The following is a 19,370-nucleotide window of genomic DNA, read 5'->3' as shown; positions in this document are numbered from 1 at the left end:
TTTTCTTGTCCCTCCCTATTCTTCTATCCTTCTCTCCACATGACTGGAGTTCAGCCATGCCTGACCTTTCTTTCTTGGTTCAACCACCATCTGCAACATCTATATTCCTCCCCATGCCTGTCATCTCTTATGTCCCTGCCATAAGGCTTCATGTTCGCACACGCCAGCTTAATTTAATTCGTCCTTAGTTGAAAGACACCTGTTGTTAATGTCCTGTTATTTGTATGCCATTTCTCCATTTTTTTTTACGTCCTTCTTTTCATGTAGGAGTGCCAATCACACCGTACTGTCATCGGCCATGTCGTTGATTTTCATTTGTTTACACTTGCCTCAATAGGTCTTTGCAAGCAAAGTTCATTGTCCAATGAATGAGGAGTACTCATAAGTGGGCCAGTTACACCCCCACATCTGGATGTGCTTTAAACGTTCCACTGGCACAAGTGCCAATCAGGCAATACTGTCATCGGCCATGTCAGTGATTTTGATTTTGATTTTACTTTCCTCAATAGGTCTTCACAAGCAAAGTTTATTGTCCAATGAATGAGCGGTATTCATAAGAGAGCTGGTTATACCCCTGGCATAGGCTAAGGGCTATGGTCTCACTTGGTTTGTCGGGTCTTCTCAAGAACAACATATCTCCAAAGGTCTCAAACACTAGTCATTACCTCGTGCTTCACCACCACATCCCATGTCTTCCTGGGTCAACCTCTTCCACAGGTTCCCTCAACTGCTAGGGTGTGACACTTTTTCACACAGCTGTCCTCATTCAGTCACAACACATGACCATACCAGCACAGTCGTCTCTCTTGCACACCACATCTGATAATTCTTAAATCCAACTTTGCTCTCAGGGCGCTTACACTCTGTCGTGTAAGCACACTGACATTACACATCCAGCGGAACATACTGGCTTCATTCCTTCCAAGCTTACACATGTCCTCAGCAGTGACAGTCCATGTTTCACTGCCATGTAGCATGGCTGTTCGCACACATGCATCATACAGTCTACCTTTTACTCTGAGTGCGAGGCCCTTTCTCACCAGCAGAGGTAGGAGCTCTCAGAACTTTGCCCAGGCTATTCTTATTCTAGCAGCTACACTTTCAGAACATCCATCCCTGCTACTGACTTGGACGGTGCTCTTAGCGCTCCACTAGCACGGGGCACAAGTGCCAGTAAGGCAACACTGGTAATGATCATGCTCAAATGGTGCCTTTTACGTGCCACCGGCATGGAAGCCAGTTTGCCACTCTGTCAACAATCACTCTCGGATGGTGCTCTTAGTGCCCCACTAGCATGGATGCCAGTCATCGAATTTGATTTTGATTTCACTTGCCTCAACAGGTCTTCGCAAGCAGAGTTTAGTATCCAATGAAGGAAAGGTACACATAAGTGGGCTGGTTACGCCCCGGGCATAGGCCACGAGGTTATGGTCTCATTTGGCTTGCCAGGTCTTCTCAAGCACAGCATATATTTCCAAAAGTCTCGGTCATTAGTCATTGCCTCGGTAAGGCCTAAAGTTCGAAGGCGTGCTTCACCACTTCATCCCAGGTCTTCCTAGGTCTACCTCTTCCATAGGTTCTCTCAACTGCTAGGGTGTGGCACTTTTTCACACAGCTATCCTCATCCATTCTCGCCACATGACCATACCAGCGCAGTCGTCTCTCTTGCACACATCTGATGCTTCTTGGGTCAAACTTTTCTCTCAAGGTACTTACACTCTGTCAAGTATGCACACTGACATTACACATCCATCGGATCATACTGGTTTCATTCTTTGCAAGCTTACGCATGTCCTCAGCAGTCACGGATCATGTTTCACTGCCATATAGCATGGCTGTTTGTACACATGCGTCATACAGTCTACCTTTTACTCTGAGCGAAAGGCCCTTTGTCACCAGAAGAGGTAAGAGCTCTCTGAACTTTGCCCAGGCTATTCTTATTCTAGCAGCTATGATTTTAGCGCACCCGCCCCTGCTACTGGTTGTGGAAGCAATCAACTACTTCTAGTTTTTCTCCCTGGAATGTGGCAGAAGTTGTTCTCTGCATATTTTCAGTGTTTATTGCTCCGGAGCATCTGCCACATACAAAAACTATCTTCCCAGTTAGCCTTCCTTTGATATTGCTGCACCTCTTATGCGTCCATAGCTTACACTGGGTACATCTTATAGACTTTCTACCTACGCCTCTACTACAGATTGAGCAGGGCCATCTACCTGAAGAGATTTGTGGATGTGGTTGAGGACTGAACCTTGGTGGGCCCCTACCTCCACCCGGAATTCTTCACTGTACTCATTGCCAACCCTCACCTTACTGACAGCGTCCCTGTATATGGCTTGCACAGCTCTCACTAACCATTCATCTATCCCTAGTTTCCTCATTGACCACCAGATAAGGGATTGGGGAACCCTGTCAAAGGTTTTCTCCATGTCAACAAAAGCCAGGTACAGAGGTTTATCTTTAGCTAGGTATTTCTCCTGCAGCTGTTTACCAGAAATATAGCATTAGTGGTGCTTTTCCTTGTCACGAACCCAAACTGCATCTCATCTAAACTGGCTCTCTCCCTAATTAGTTGGGCTATGACCCTCTCTGTGACCTTCATTACCTGATCTAACAACTTGATACCTCTGTAATTATTTCTACCTAAAGCATCACCTTTTCCTTTGTAGTAGTTGACTATAGTGCTGCTACACCAGTCATTAGGAATGACTCCTTCATGTATCACCTGGTTAACTATACTGCTGACTAGGCTATAGCCGGCACTGCCAGATTCTTTGAGCATCTCTGCAGTGATTCCTGATGGGCCAGGGGCTTTCCCTGTCTTCATACTCTTAATTGCTTTATCTACCAAGGTACTGTCAACTCGGATAGCTGGTCCCTCTGTTGGGTCAACATTCAGCAGACTCTCTTTCTCCCATTCATTTTCTTTATTCAGCAACCTTTCATAGTGGCACCTCCAAACCTGTCTCTTTGCATCATCCATGCGAACACATTTCTCTCCTACAACATCACGATTCTCTCTCACACACTGTCTTGCAACACAAAATACCTCAAGTCTTTGGTCCTCACAGCGCAGAACACTGGCAAATTTCTTTCTTATGTGCTTCCCCTCTGGTTAAATAAACCTGCCTCCTAGCTTCCTTCTGGCAGTCTGATACAATTCCCTGCTACCACCGTTCTTCCAGTCCTTCCAAGTCTGTTTCTTTTCCCTAATAGCTCTGTCAACAACATTGTTCCACCACCACGTTATTTTGGGTCAAGAGGGGACTTTGCACCATCCACAGATCTGGTCAGTGGCCCTCAGCAGGTTGTCTCGTAGAAACCTCTAGTTGTCTTCTACATCATGTGAAGCTATATCCCCTTCTTTGCCTGTGAGGAACCTAGCAGAACCTCCTCTCCACCTTACTTCTTGGATGCAGCACATATCGACACTCCTTCTTTCAAGCATAGGAGAAATATATAATTTTGGGATTTGTGTGGCATAGTTAATTTAACAAGACAGCAAATGTTGATAATAGTAAATAGAATTGAAGAATCTGAGAGCCAGTCTAAGACAAAATTAGAGACGAATGACTGTGTGATAAACTTTAATAGATGAATGAATGAATATGTTGCAGTTAAGGAAATGCGTGAGCTAAGGTTATCTTAGACAACAACAAGTAAGACGAAATAAATATATATATATATATATTATATATATATATTATATATATATATAATATATATATATATATATATATATATTATATATATATATTGTCTGTGTATGGAGGAAAGAGGTTTATTCCCACGCGAGAAACAATAAAGAAGAATTGATTCGTGGTGTTGATGCATCTAAATCTTAAAATGAATTCTATCACAGAGATAGACAAAAATATTAGTTCAAATGTTTGATGAATTTCATAACAATAATACATGATTGAAAGCTCAGCAGCAATGAGTTATATTAACAATCAGATATGATGAAGTTTTAAAAGAGTAAGAGAAAAGAAAGAAAAAAAGATTTTTTTACAATTTCTGTCATCATGCATGAAGGGACTTTCTTTTTGCTGGCGATAGTTTGAACAGTTTTATGCTGAAATTGCTTTGTATATATAGGTTTTTAAGATACAGGTTCAAGTTCTAATTGGTTATAAACTTAATGCTATCACTTGTTTTTGATTTTTGTCCACTTGTGGTCAAGTATTTTGGTTGCTTGACTGCCTGAATATGTCACTTGCTTTTTGGATCTCCTGGTCACATATTTTGGTTTGGCAGTAGTCCAGTATTCTGGTTGGTTGACTTCCTGGTGACATCATTTGTTTATCGACTGTTTTAATCACTTATTTTTGACCAGTAGAGATCCAGTGCTCTGATTGGTTGATTTTTTGCATACATCATGTGCTTGGCAAAGGTCTTGGTAACTTGTTTTTGTCTGAAAGTTGTCTAGTATTCCAGTTGCCTGAATCCCTTACGAAGTCACATGTCTTAGTCCGCTGAATGTTTATTTCTTTTTTCCCAAGGGTGCAGTTTTAACCAGTAAAAAATCTAATTGGTTAAGCCTAGGGTGATGTCAGCAACTAGTGTTGAGAAAGTGCAAGGTATAATTATACAGTAGTTTGAAGTTAGAGTTTTGAATCCTGGAGGAAGCATGTGACTTCAACTTTTAATTTATTTGCTTTTTCTTATCATTTTTTATTAAATAAATTGAGTTTCCTCTTTCTAGTGTGTTGTTATATAGTATTTAGTTGTGGTTTAGATTTATTAATAAACATATTTTCATCTTTCTAATGAGAACTGGGCTGAAATGTTTCCAGTGCATCAGTATAGAGGGAAAATTTGGTATTTTGGATGATTGTTGGTGGGACACAGATCTAGATGTTTAATCACAGGAATTTTCCTTGTTGTGGGATCATGAATCTGTTACCTGTGTACTGTCATTCTGTCCCTCAGAGTCCACCTCATTTGTCCTGTGTAATAACCCACCATACCCACTATATTTGATAACATATGAATGGGTGCTGAAAAGTTCCTGGCTTTGGGTAAAAGAAAATAGAAAAGGATCAGTTGTGATTCCCCTCTCAGATTCACACACTTATCGCAGTACCCCAACCAGATCTTTCGCAATACCCTTAAAGCCAGAAGGCGGTGAGCTTAGCAGTATTTCATCTGTCTTTACGTTCTGAGTTCAAATTCCACTGAGGACGACTTTGCCTTTCATCCTTTCAGAGTCGATATATTAAGTACCAGTTGCATACTGATATAGATCTAATCAACTGACCCCCTCCCCACAAAATTTCAGGCCTTGTGCCTAGAGTAGAAAAGAATGCCCTTAAAGCCAGGAACTTTTTAGCACCCACTCATAAGTTAAGTTCTTTGATGCACAGGTGAAATGATTTTCTATGCTGAATGTTTACCCTGATTTGGATTCATATGCTGAACCTTCCATGAGGTTGATGCAGGTTCTGTAATCAGGCTGATTACATTTTTCGACTGTTAGGATTGTATTTTCGGTGGGTAATTTGACACTGCTAAGTAGCCTTTTTAGAGACTTAGATTGTCTTTTAGTTTTGATAATTTTTAGAGTACATGACTTTTTCATTTGTAGATTGCTCATCAAAAAGGGTATATTCTGATGGATGATGTTGTATGCTTCCATGTTCCTTGGATTGTGTGTTGATATATAAGGTAAAATGTCAAGTGTATCGGGGGGCTTTCTTGTTTTTTGTAATTCTTGGGTGCCAATTATGTTCTATTCCATGATTGATTAAATAGATTGGGAGTTTTCTTTCAAGTAATATATTTTAAAGTTTTGGGAGTCATTTTTCCAGAGTTTCAGGATTGGATACAAATGTGCAAATTCTTCTTGCCAAGTTAAAAGGTATATTGATTTTCAAATGTTTTGGACAGCAGGAAGAAAATATTAGATATTGTTTTGAGTCTGTTAGTTTAAACTAGATATCTGTTTTAAGGTAAGTATCATTTTCAAAACAGTCGATAAATAAATGATGTCACCATGAAGTCAACCAACCAGAATTTGTGACCAGACGATCTGAAAAACAAGTGACATATTCAAGCAGTCAGCCAACCAAAATACTTGACCACATGTGGACAAGAACAAGTGACATTAGCAAACTTATCAAAGTGATATTATCAAACAAGTGACATTATAAAACCAATCAGAGCTTGAACCTACATCTTAAAAACCTATATATACAAAGCAATTTCAGCCTAAAACTGTTCAAGATATTACCAGCAAAACCAGCAATGAAGAATCCCCCTTCATGCACGATGACAGAAATTGCAAAAACAATCTTTTTTTTCTTCCTTTTTTTTTCTTCTGACTGTTTTAAAACTTCATCATATCTAATTGTTAATATAACTCATTGCTACTAAACTTTCAATCATGTGTGATAATTATGAATTCATCAAATAATTTTTTAAACATGTTTTTCCAAATTTTCTCTTGTATCTTCAATTTCTTCTAAATTCCTTTTTTAATTTACTACTGATAAAGAAAAGTTGAGGAAACCAGAATGATATTTTGATAAATGTTAAAATATTTAAAATTATAATTCATCTTAAGACTCAGGTGCATTTTCAACCCCCAAAACTAACTCCTCTCTCTCTCTCTTCCTCTCTCTGTATATATATAATCATCATTTTATGTTTGCTTTCCATGCTGGCATATGTAGGATGGTTTGACAGGGAACCAGCAAGCTACAGGGTGGCATCAAGCTCCAGTGTCATCCTTCACATGGTTTCTATGGTTGGTTGCCCTTCCTTATGCCAACCACTTTACAAAGCATACTGGTAGCTTTTTTAATTCCACCAGTTCTTGTGAAGTTGCCATGTAACTTGCAAGACAGAAGGAGAAGAAGGAAGGAAAAGTCCCACTACAAAGAAGTATTTGAAAGGGGATGGTGGAGGTGAATGACTGTATACAAGATGTCAAAAGGCTATAGAATGATAGATGGACAAGCACAGGTGTCTAATTGTAAAGGAGATATATGGCTGAAGGAGATAAGATGGGTTGCAAGAGCAAACTCTCAAGAAGCAAAGTGAACACAAGAAAGAACAAGAATGGTGGATAATGAGAAGGGATGAGAGAGTTGATGCTTTTATAAGAATGAGAGATGGGAGTAAACAAGTGGAAGTAGAGGTTAGTATAGAGAGTGCTGAACAAGGGTGGAGGTGCAGATGATGGGAAATACCAGTATGCAGAAGGGTAAGATGGGCGATATAGGATGGAGGATAGAACAGAAAGTAGTAGAATGTGAAAGGTGTAGGAGATATAGGGAAGGAGAGATAGGGAGATATAGTGGGTGGGTCATGATGGTAGATATGGAAGACAACCTAACTTTGCTTGGAAAAAGAGACTTTAGTTGTCAACTGAGGCAATAGTTCATTATTTACATTATTTACAATTGACAGATATTTGTCCTCATCTTGTTTGTTGTTAACACAACATTTCGGCTGATATACCCTCCAGCCTTCATCAGGTGTCTTAGGGAAATTTCGAACCTGGGTGCTCATTCCTAAGGTATTTTTCAATGTTATTATTATTCAGGTCACTACCTGGAATCAAACTCAGAATCTTGAGGTTAGTAGCCTGCGCTCTTAACCACTACACCATATGCCCGTGGGCAATAGTTCTCTGAATTTTCCCCCACCCAACTCGTATTCTAGTGAGACACTTTCAGAACATCCTCCAGCTAAATAGGTTGCCTAGGTAACAGAAGCTATATATTACCTCTAGGGAGCCTCCAGGGCATTTGAGAAAATCAATTCTCCTCAGACTTTATGACACCTGTGTATTTTCCACAAACAAAAACTTTTTCCCTTAACCTCCCTACAATTCCACTGCACCTCTTGTGTGTCTATAGCTTGCATTGGGTACACCAAATGAAATTACTGCTTACACCTTTCCTACACATCGAATAGGGCCATTTACTTGAGGGGAGAAGAGTCCTGTTTGTTTTCTTGTTAACTAGGACCTTACTCTTTGCTAAATTATCTTCAAGACTGCTTCTATACCTCCAATTTCTTTTCTAATTCTGCTAAAGATTCTGCTATGAGAGCACAATCATCAGCATGTAGTAGTTCCCAGGAACAGCTGGTCTTAAATTCCTCTGTTATGATGGCCTGGGGGATTAATGAATAGAAAGTGACTGAGAACCAACCCCTGCTGAATGCCTACATGCACACTAAATTCATCACTATACTCAGTACTAACTCTCACCTTCCTGACAGCACCTCTATACATGCCTTGAGCAGCTTTCATAAGCCATTCATCAATCCCTAGCTTCCTCAGAGATCACCACATCACATGGTAAGGGACTCGGTCAAAGGCTTTCGCCAGGGCAACAAATGCCAAATATAATAGCTTACTCTTAGTTAAATACTTCTGAAGTTACCTGACTAAGTAGAAAGCATTAATGGTACTTCGACTCAGCAAAAAATTAAACTGTACCTCATCTACTCTAGTTTTGTGTCTAATTTATTGAGCTATAACCCTCTCTCTAACTTTCATGACCTGGTCCAGTAATTTGATACCTCTGTAATTACTTTTATCTAAGGCATCTCTTTTACCTTTGTAACAGCTGACTATAATGCTGCTATGCCAGTCATTAGGGATGATGTCTCCTTGAATAACCTGATTAATTATGCAAGTGACTGGACCATATCCATCTCTGCCATGTATTTTAAACATCTCAGCAGTAATTCCCAATGGACCAGGGGCCTTCCCCATTTTCATATCCTTAATTGCTTTATCTATCACACTGCTGTCAACACTGATGGTTGCTCCCTCAGTTGGATCCATATTAGGAAGGCTCCCCTCCCACGCATTGTCCACATTTAGTAACCTTTCATGGTGGTATTTCCATGCCTCTTTCTTCACAGAATTACTAAGTGCAAGCATAACATTATTCATCCATGTACATTTTTCAGCTACAATACCTTGATTCTATCTGATACACTGTCTAGCATGTGTGTGTGTGTCTTTGTGTTTATCCCCACCCATTCACTACTTGACAATCAGTGCTGGTCTGTTTACATCACTGTAACTTAGTAGTTTGGCAAAAAAGACCGATAGAATGAGTACTAGACTTTAAAAAAAAAAAATATCGAGGTCAATTTGTTCAACTAAATCCTTTAAGGCAATGTCCCAGCATATCCACAGTCCAATAACTGAAACAAGTGAAATATAAAACAAACACAGATATTCACATAACCTAATAACAGGTCTCATGACTTTGGATGGAGTTATTACAGCTCTTTTACTGACTACAGCCATGCTGGTATACCACCTTCAGTGGTTTTTAGTCCATCACATAGACCATAGTACATCTTTTCGTCTAATACTTATAACCCTATTTGTCAAAACACTGATTTATGGCATATAAAGGATCACAATAGAAACAACAGCATTGTTGCCTTTTTCACTGATGTCAGTATAAATATGTACACACACATTTTTTAAACTTTTACTTGTTTAGGTCATTAGACTGTGGCCATGCTGAGGCACTACCTTGAATGAATTCAGTAATTTTTTTTAAGTCTAACACTTTTTTTATCAATCTCATTTGCCAAACTTGGTTGTCAAATGATGGTGCAGGGGACAAACAGAGACACAAAGATATATACATATGTCTACTACAGGCTTCTTTCAATTTCTATCAACCATATCCACTCACAAGGCTTTGGTCAGTCTGATACTACAGTAGAAAACACTTGCCCAGTGTACTATATTGTGGGACTGAACCCAGAACCATGTGGTTGGGAACTAAACATCTTACCACACAGCCACATATATCATCATCAGTTTTACACTTGCTTTCCATGCAAGCATGCATTGGATACTTGGACCAGATCTGATGAGGTAGGGGACCACAACTCACTCAAACAAGTTTGGCATGATTTCTATGATCAGATGACTTCCTAACATCAACCACTTTATCAGGTGCTGTTTTTCAAGGCACCAGCATCAATGAGGTTACCTCATAATGTGCAAGAACAAAGAGTCTCTACAAATGAAAAAAGACTAAGAGAGAGGAGGGTTAAGTATGCTGGGAAGAACAAATTCATTGTTGGCTTAAGGCCTTGTTTGTCTCTGTGTGTGTACGTGTGTGTGTGTGTGAGAGAGAGAGAGAGAGAGAGAGGGAGTGAGGCTTCAACACAGTTTCCATTTGGCATTCCATTCGCAAAGTATTGGTCCCCTAAGGCTACAGTAGAAGACACTTGCCCAAAGAACCATGCAGTATGATCAAAACCAGATTCATATGATTGCAAAATAACCTATACTAGTTTACATTTTAACTATAAACTCAATTTGGAGTAAGAGTCTAAAACATTACATCAACAGCAAGAAGAAATTATGAATATTAATTTATAAATTTGTGGATTTAACCCTTTAGCAAAATATTCTATCAAATCTGGCCTTTCACACCTACCCTGCAATGTCATTCTAAAAATAAACCATCACATCATTGAAATCTCAAAGCTATGACATAAAGTATGATTAATTCAAAACAATGTGAATAGTTAAGTATTACATTTGACAGAGTAATCTGAAAGCTAAAGGGTATCTTTACTGCCATAAATAGAGGGATTTTAAAGAAGGTATAATGTTGATTCAGAAATGTTGGGGCAGGTGACAGATTTTAATTTTAATTCCATACCTGAGAGAGCTTCCTTGACATTGACTGCTATGTAGGTATCCAATACATCATTTTTGTTTGCATCAGCCAAACCAGACCCTTTGACCACCTGGACAAGTTTGACTCGAATGAAGCCAACACTCGTCATTTTCTGGATTAAAAAACGTTGGTGAACACCAGAAGACTGTGTAATATGTTGCTTCTTTCGACGGCACAGCTGAAAAGTACAAAAAGAAAATAAGACCTATAGAATGTCTGTTGCATAAAAAGAACAAATGCTTTGTGTTTGTAAAGTTTTATGGTTGAATGATCTTAACTTTAGAAGGTATGTGATTTTAGAAGGTATGTAACTTAGAAGACTTCTCACTTTATAAGGTGTGGAGTAATTTAGAACAGTGGATCAACCTCGCCAACACACAACAACTTCTTGCTTTTTATCTTACTCTCATTTCAATTTTATGTTTATAATAATTATTATCACTAGAAAGATATCCTTCTTTTGACTTAATGAGTGCTCATTCTTCCTCTGTTTCCTCTTCTTACTCCTCCTACTACATATGCTACTACTGTTACAATTACAACTACTACTACTACATCATGTACTACGATTACTACTACCACTACGCCATGTGCTATTACTACTACTAACACTACACCATGTGCTACTATTACTACTACTACCACCACTACACCATGTGCTATTACTACTACTACTACAACTACCACTACACCATGTGCTATTACTACTACTACTACTACTACTACCACTTCATGTGCTATTACTACTACTACTACTACCACTACACCATGCACTACTACTACTACTACTACTACTACACCATGCACTACTACTACTACCACCACCACTACAGGATGTGCTATTATTACTACTACTACTACCACCACTACACGATGTGCTATTACTACTACTACCACCATAAAATGTAGGCCTGCCAGACTTGAAGTCGTTTCTGAAGTTGAATGGGAACATCAAACTAACAATAAAAAAATTTTCAACATTTATTTAGACACATGTTTGCATACACCTTTGCATAAATAGATTTGTATTTATCAATAAGAATGACCTTACAAAATCTTGTGAAATTTTATAAGCACCATTTTCAATGAAATACAAGTAACCCTCTCATCTCATTTTCTCTGAGGAGTATTGGAAATTGAAAAGACTATCAGGTTACACTAACAATTGAGAATGTATGTAATACATTTAATGTACTGAAAGAGTAATACCAGTATAGCTTACTTTACTTTACTTTTTTTTACTTTTTTTTTTTATTTCAGTCATTTGACTGTGGCCATGCTGGAGCACCGCCTTTAGTCGAACAGATCGACCCCGGGACTTTATTCTTTGTAAGCCCAGTACTTATTCTATCGGTCTCTTTTTGCCGAACCGCTAAGTGACAGGGACATAAACACACCAGCATCGGTTGTCAAGCAATGCTAGAGGGACAAACACAGACACACAAACATATACACACACATACATATATATATATATATATATATATATATATACATATAATACGACAGGCTTCTTTCAGTTTCCGTCTACCAAATCCACTCACAAGGCATTGGTCGGCCCGGTGCTATAGCAGAAGACACTTGCCCAAGATGCCACGCAGTGGGACTGAACCCGGAACCATGTGGTTGGCAAGCAAGCCACTTACCACACAGCCACTCCTGCGCCTGTATATATTTTTAGGGTGACATGAGTATTACTACAGACTAAAATGGATAATATTAAATGCTGTGTAACATCAGTATGGCTCTGCATGTTGAGAGGATAAAGATCAGTGTAGTCAAGGTGCTGAGCAGGTTAGAACTATGTAAGCTAAGTGTTGTGTGGGGGTCAGCAATTGAGTACTGAACATGTAAACATTAATATAGCCTTGAATATGAATGGATTAGATCCAAGAAGCCTAAGAATTTTGTGGATTACATCAGTAAAGTCCTAGTTGCAATGTGTAACCCCAATGTGATGTGGGTAACATCATTGTAATTCAAAGTAGTGAGTAGGGTACATTAGAGCAGACTTAAGTAGAAGAGAGTTATAGGTGATATCAGTGTTTGCAAAGATGTTGAGTGGATTATATTAGTGTAGCCCTGGGAGATGAGTTGGTCAAATATCTATGTAGCCATAGATGTTTTGTTGATAACATCTGAATAGTCCTAGGTTTCCTACAGAAAAAACATTTATGTAGCCCAATATGGTTAACAGGGAAACATTAGTGTAGCTTTGATAGCCTAAAGCTGACATGTATGTGTAAACCTCAAAGCACAGACAATCCACAAATAATGTCAATATAGTCTATAAGAAAACTACAATGGTTAGCATTATTGGTGATTAGAGCATTGAAAGTGTTGCAATGTGAAGCATTGAAAGCAACTGTTGTTACAACTACTACCACCACCACTATCACCATCATTTTAAGTTTATTTTCCATGCTGCCTTGGCTTGAATGAATTGGCACAGTATGAGTTAGTTCTTATTGAGTTTCACTACCTTCATAAACAGGGTGAATGTTGTGTATAGAATACAATGTAACAAATGCAACAAGTTCTATGTGGGTAGCACAAGACTTACACGTCTGCATCAAAGAACATCTGAACACGAGAGCTTCCTCCTTCAGAAAACATCTAAACAGATGCCGGAACACTGACAAAAGCATAACAGTCACAATTGAGGCTAATGAAAGAAATTTGGGTAATTTAAGAATTAAGGAAGCTATACTCATACACATACTAGGGCCCCAAATTAACAACAGGCTGGAGGTTGGTAATCAATACATTTTTTAGATACATCTGGATGCGTGTAGGTTCATTTTTGATAATATGCTCATCTGTAGTTTACAACAAAAAAAAAACAAAAGAAGAGAAGAAAAAAAAGAAGAGAAAAAAAAGGAAGCTGCATGTATAATATGTAACTTAGAAGCAGCACTATAGATGTACCAGTACACACGAGACTGAGACATGGCCGACCTCACACACTTCTCATGAGGAATTCCGGAAGGAGCATCGTGAGACCACTGCTGAGACACTTCCCAAAAAAAAAAGAAAAAAGAAAAGCTGTTGGAAAACCAATTATAGCAGTGACTCCATCTAAGAATATTTGAAGGAGGAATATTATTCCAAAATATCATATTAGACTATGGATGACTAAATTACAACAGGTATATAGCCCATTGTCTGTATTATAGTGCATTGCATTCAAAACTTTTTATTCTTTACAAACAATATACAATGCTTCAAGCGAACTACAATACTCTCCTATAATGATAGGAACAGTGAGACTGGAATGAAGAGATGGAAAGAGATCAGTGGATGTACAGGTAGTCAATGGTAAGCGTAAGTATTGGATGACAATAAGTAATCCGAGGGAGAATGAGTGATGACTGGCAATACAGAAAGTAAGTGAGGGTACAAACACATCCTAAGCAGTCTCATGATAGGCAAAAGAGGTAAAGTTATGAGGACAGTGATAGGATGGAATGAAAGTAGTTCCCTCAGCAACTGTCATGAAACAGGTGGCAACTGTGATGGGTACCTCCTACAAGTATAAAGCTAAACTGCATCACATAAAAGTCAATTCTGTTACTAATAAATTGTACTATGATTCTTTTCTATAACCTTCATAAGCTGATCCAATAGTTTGATGCCTCTGTAATTGCCTTTCTCCAATGAATCTCTTTTGCCCTTATAGTAGTTTACAATGATATTACTATGCCAGTCATTGAGCTTCCTGTACTACCTGGTTAACTATTTAAGTGACTAGTAGGTATCCAACTATGCTATTATAGATACTTTAAGTAACCCAGTGACCATCTCCAACAGACCAGCAACTTTCCCTGCCTTCATATACATGATCACTCTATCTAGAATACTGCTGGTGACTTGGATTTCTAGGCCCTCTTTTAGTCACCATACAATAAACTTCACTTTTTTCCTATGCATTCTCCTTCAATAAGCTCTCATAATGTCATTTCTATGCCTATTACTTTTCTTCAATTGTAAGAGCAGGTGTGCTTCTACCATTCTGCACACATTTCTGAGGTGATTATTGTTACGAGTAAATCCTGACAAGAGTAACTTGTTCTTTTTACCACAAGTAAAAAAAAAAAAGCATGAGCTACAATCCTATCTGTGTTGCCTAGGACAAGGCACAATAGTCAAATAGTAGTTCACCACTGAAGCAATGTGTTAGCCGTTTCCACCCAACTTTTTAAGGACAGCTTCTTTTCAGTTCATTTCTGAATAAAACAAGTCACCTTATTCATGATTTCTTCCCAGCTTTGCTACATCTGTAGGTTTGGTTAGAACCAGACTGATTATCTTAACTGAATTCTCAGTACAGCAACAAAAGCTCCCACTGACTAACATAGACTTGCCTCGCTGGGTAATGAGTTGCAAAACCACCACCTTGTCCTAATTGATGCATGCTCCCATAAACATCTGCTACTCTTCCAAGTAACACTTTGGAAATCAGCTCTGACTACCTTGATTTCCAAAGTGCCCAACACCATGATGGCAACAGCATCAATGAATATAGACATACCTCTCTTGTATTTGAACAATTTGCCCTTCAAAAGTCACCAGTTTCCTCAACAATAGCTCCAGTACCAAAACCACAGTAAAGTAGAATGGGAACATCTTTAATAAACTGAGTGTGTGATGTAAAATAGTACCAAGAAATGGCTGTTTAATTTTAATTACAGAAGAGATACCACTGAACATTGTTACAATCCAGCACCTTTGAAGATGAAACTGAAACCAACAATGTTTAGGTCATCCTCAACCCCATAACAATAGTCAACCCTAATGAAAACTCTAGGCTAATCTAAATTAATTAGCACTCCACCAAAACCAAATCTTTTCCCAATATACTCCATGGTATATTGCATGGAGTGAGTGTTGTTATGTCAAATCTGATGAGGATGTCTCATGTATGTCCAACTCTAACTATAATGTCAGGTTCAAGTGCCAACCTCTTGGTGAACATCTTAAAATCTTTAACTCTGTGTTTAATAGTTATGGTAATAATAAAAGGAGTTTGTAGTTTATAATTCAATTCATCATTAATATAAAGTAGGAGAAGTGGAATATAAAACATAATGAAATAATAGCTAACTCTTGCATCATAACTGAGTATATTTCTACATCAAGTCAATACTTATACATTGTTTCTTTCATTTAGGAGAGAAGCAACATGTGGTACAGAGAAAAGGTTACTTTTTTATATATATACAAAAACAAATAATGGTCTAATAGCCACCCATCTCCCATTAACGTACCACTTTAAATTCATTCCAAGCCTGACTATCTCATCTTTTTCAGGCATAGTGTATCCAAGATTCAATTATCAAAGGTGTTTTTTTTTTATAAGATGGTAAGGAACTGTTGGAGGCATATTTCGTTGCTATTTCTAGCAAATTAAATATTCCTATTCAGTACTTTATGGTAATATTCCGAACATTAAGGTGATGAAAGACTCATTTGAACCAATTCTATCATGAGTGGAACTGAATTCAGTATTGCATGCTATTGAAATATTTGTTAATTCTATAGTCCATATTAGAAGTGAACTATATTCATAGCTTGGAAGGCTCAGTAAAATTGTTAAGGTTCTTGGCTATGAACATAACACAATGCTGCTTTGAGTTTAGTAACTAACTATAATTAGGCCAACAGTCTTCCTCCTTATCTCTATGAGAACTTATATTTCTCTGATATTTGATTTCTGTTAGGTTGGCCAAGATAAACAAAGTTGACTGTTTTATCCCACCATAATATAATGCCTGCAGTAGGATGGGTATACTAACCATTTATGATTATAGCAGCTTCACTAAGCCAGTTGGTGATTATGCTTCTGGAAATAATGATGCTAACTCGCAGAAAGTTTACTTTATTGCAACACAATAAATAGATGAAACTATGTAAAGATATTTCAATGCTAAAACAGTTTGATTATAACAGTGAAATAACAGAATAGATTTTATTTTTTAGCAAAACTAAATTTCTTTCAAATTTTTCATGATATTTAAAATTGGCAATTGTTTTATGAACTAAATCATTGAACAGTATCCTCTACAATAAAAGGTAGAATGGTTATGTAGAAGATACTATACATATGATGAAGTTGAATCAAGGCCAGATTTATAGATATACTATGGACCCTTTATGCTGGATCTGAGGATTGCTTCCATGCATATGATTGGCTACCTTAAGGCCATAAACTCCAAATATATACATTATAGCATAGACAGACTCTCAAGACACTTTTAGAAGAGTCTGGTGAAGTAAACAGCTGATAATATATTTCCAATAAAAACAAAAACTAAAGTCGAATGAATTTTCTAATCAAATCTAATTAATGAAAGCTAAAATAATGTCATATGGCACTTGGAGATCTGAACTGAGACATAAGGAGAGAAAACAGTAAGCTGAATTATCAATTGATCACTTAAAAAAAAACATAAAAAACTGATAACATTTCTTTCAGTATAACCTTTTCGACATAAAAATTATAGATAATAAGAATCTTTAGAAGACAAAATAGAGGCAAATGAATAATTGATATTGGTGACATTTTAAAAAGTTTTGTATAAGGTAGGCAATATGAAAGTGTCTACAAGTTCTAATATACAAAAGCAAGGAAGAATCAAGGAGACTTCAAATTTAATAGCTGGCTTATTGAAAGAGTGACTAAAAAGAGACAAGAAGAAATTGGTTAAAAGAAATTGGACATATTCCAGCAATTATTTGAATTCTTTAAGCAAACTAAACCTTGATTTACAACTGATAAGAGGCAAGATTAAAAAGACATTCAGTAAACCATATAATCCATTCAAAGTTATAAAAGTGGATGTATGTGGAAGACAGGTTATAGAAGAAGCAACCACCAGACCTGAAAATGTTGGATATTACACCTGACATGACCCTAGGTTGAGAGGATGGGAAAAGTATCGCATTGCAGAATTATCTAATCCATGGATAGCAGATAATAAAATAATGATACTGATATAATGAGATCTGTTGCTTTTTTTATAAATTTTATAAAATTATATGTACTTTAGAAATGATACAGAAAAATGAGGAAAATATAAGTGGGAAATTATGAGCTCTAACCTTTTATATAGCTCAAATAATATATTTAATATTTTCCACTCCTGCACCTTCAGCTCACATTCAGTGGTTATCATCATTAGCATCTCATCAGTTTAAAGCCCATTTTCTCCTGATGACATAAGTTGGATGAATCTTCAAGTGTCCATGTCCAGCTTCAACTAGCTGTAAAACAAAACTGGAGAGAAAGAAACCCAATTTTCAGTATGATTAACCAACTCCAATTTGCTGTATAATTATTAATCTCCAGTAAATCTCAAGAAATTAAAGCTATTACACACTAGTCATGTCCACTTTGCCCATTTCTGCCGCAATTAAAAGCAGAGAGGATTTCAATTGCATACAAATATGACTGAACAACAAAATTGATACAGGTCTTGATCATATTTCATCTCACACTACAAACCACAGTATCCGTGAGTATTCAGTAGCCTCATATCTGATTAAAGCATGGCAAACTAAGGTGAAGGACATATGGAGTGTTTTGAAATGTTCACTTGAATTACATGAGTGAAGTGTGTCATCATACACTCAACTAGTTACTTACAAGTTATACAAACTACAGGGGAAAGAGTAAAACATTTCATTCATGTATATTAATAGTAAATATGACTTTCCAAAATACAATAAACTATAGATTACAGTAAAATGGAAATTTCATGCCTACTATTATTTTTTAATATTTTACACACACATAGGCATAGGAGTGGCTGTGTGGTAAGTAGCTAGTTTACCAACCACATGGTTCCGGGTTCAGTCCCACTGCGTGGCACCTTGGTCAAGTGTCTTCTACTATAGCCTCGGGCCAACCAAAGCCTTGTGAGTGGATTTGGTAGACGGAAACTGAAAGAAGCCCGTCGTATATATGTATATATATGTGGGTGTGTATGTTTGTGTTTGTCCCCCTAGCATTGCTTGACAACCGATGCTGGTGTGTTTATGTCCCCATCACTTAGCGGTTCGGCAAAAGAGACCGATAGAATAAGTACTGGGCTTACAAAGAATAAGTCCCAGGGTCGAGTTGCTCGATTAAAGGCGGTGCTCAAATGACTGAAACAAGTAAAAGAGTACACACTTTTCCGAAGTTACAGTGAAATACATTGATTCATAGTTTTCATAAGCTCACCAATTTTCAGAGGCCCTAGATTCTATTGTACTCAATATATAATTCAGCCCTGCCAATACATCACAGATTAGCTCAAGTCAAAGCTTTTGCATATCATTAAAAAATGCATACACGCTTCTGAAAAAACATTAATTTCTTGATCTTCACTACCTTCAAGATCTTCACATTGAAATAATAATCGTTAACAGAAAGTAGAAGCCCATGTACAAACACTGAAGTAAAACATACATTTCAGTAAACCATAAAATAACTTAATGATAAATCAAAAGAAAATGAGAAATTGCTAACATGTTACTAGAATTAAGCTTATCACCATTATTATCTAACCCAAGTTAACCTTGATTGAGGTTATTCTAGAGCTATGTAGAACTATACTATCCAACATGCTCATTCAGGCAGCAGGGTGTGATTTGAGAGAGTTTAGGGTGTTGTTTCTAGCAAATCAACTTATAAAGATCTCATTGTTGGC

At 37.4% G+C, this 19,370-nt stretch overlaps 1 protein-coding gene across 6 annotated transcripts in view; it reads right to left on the bottom strand.

The window, feature by feature from the left end:
• LOC115219703 (protein kinase C delta type) overlaps positions 1 to 19,370 on the bottom strand; it is a 161,656-nt gene that overhangs the window by 43,564 nt on the left and 98,722 nt on the right. For 3 of the 6 annotated variants that reach the window (XM_029789889.2, XM_029789905.2, XM_029789897.2), the window contains exons 2-3: positions 17,779 to 17,953; positions 10,660 to 10,855 (exon numbers count right to left, since the gene is read on the bottom strand). In XM_029789889.2, the coding sequence (XP_029645749.1) occupies positions 10,660 to 10,786 (127 nt within the window). In that variant the 5' untranslated portion in view covers positions 10,787 to 10,855; positions 17,779 to 17,953. The remainder of the gene's footprint in view (positions 1 to 10,659; positions 10,856 to 17,778; positions 17,954 to 19,370) is intronic. The other 3 variants (XM_029789922.2, XM_029789880.2, XM_029789933.2) reach the window with 1 other exon arrangement.

This window comes from Octopus sinensis, linkage group LG1, assembly GCF_006345805.1.
Source record: "Octopus sinensis linkage group LG1, ASM634580v1, whole genome shotgun sequence".
NCBI lineage: Eukaryota > Metazoa > Mollusca > Cephalopoda > Octopoda > Octopodidae > Octopus > Octopus sinensis.
This window is presented reverse-complemented; position numbering and strand designations above follow the sequence as displayed.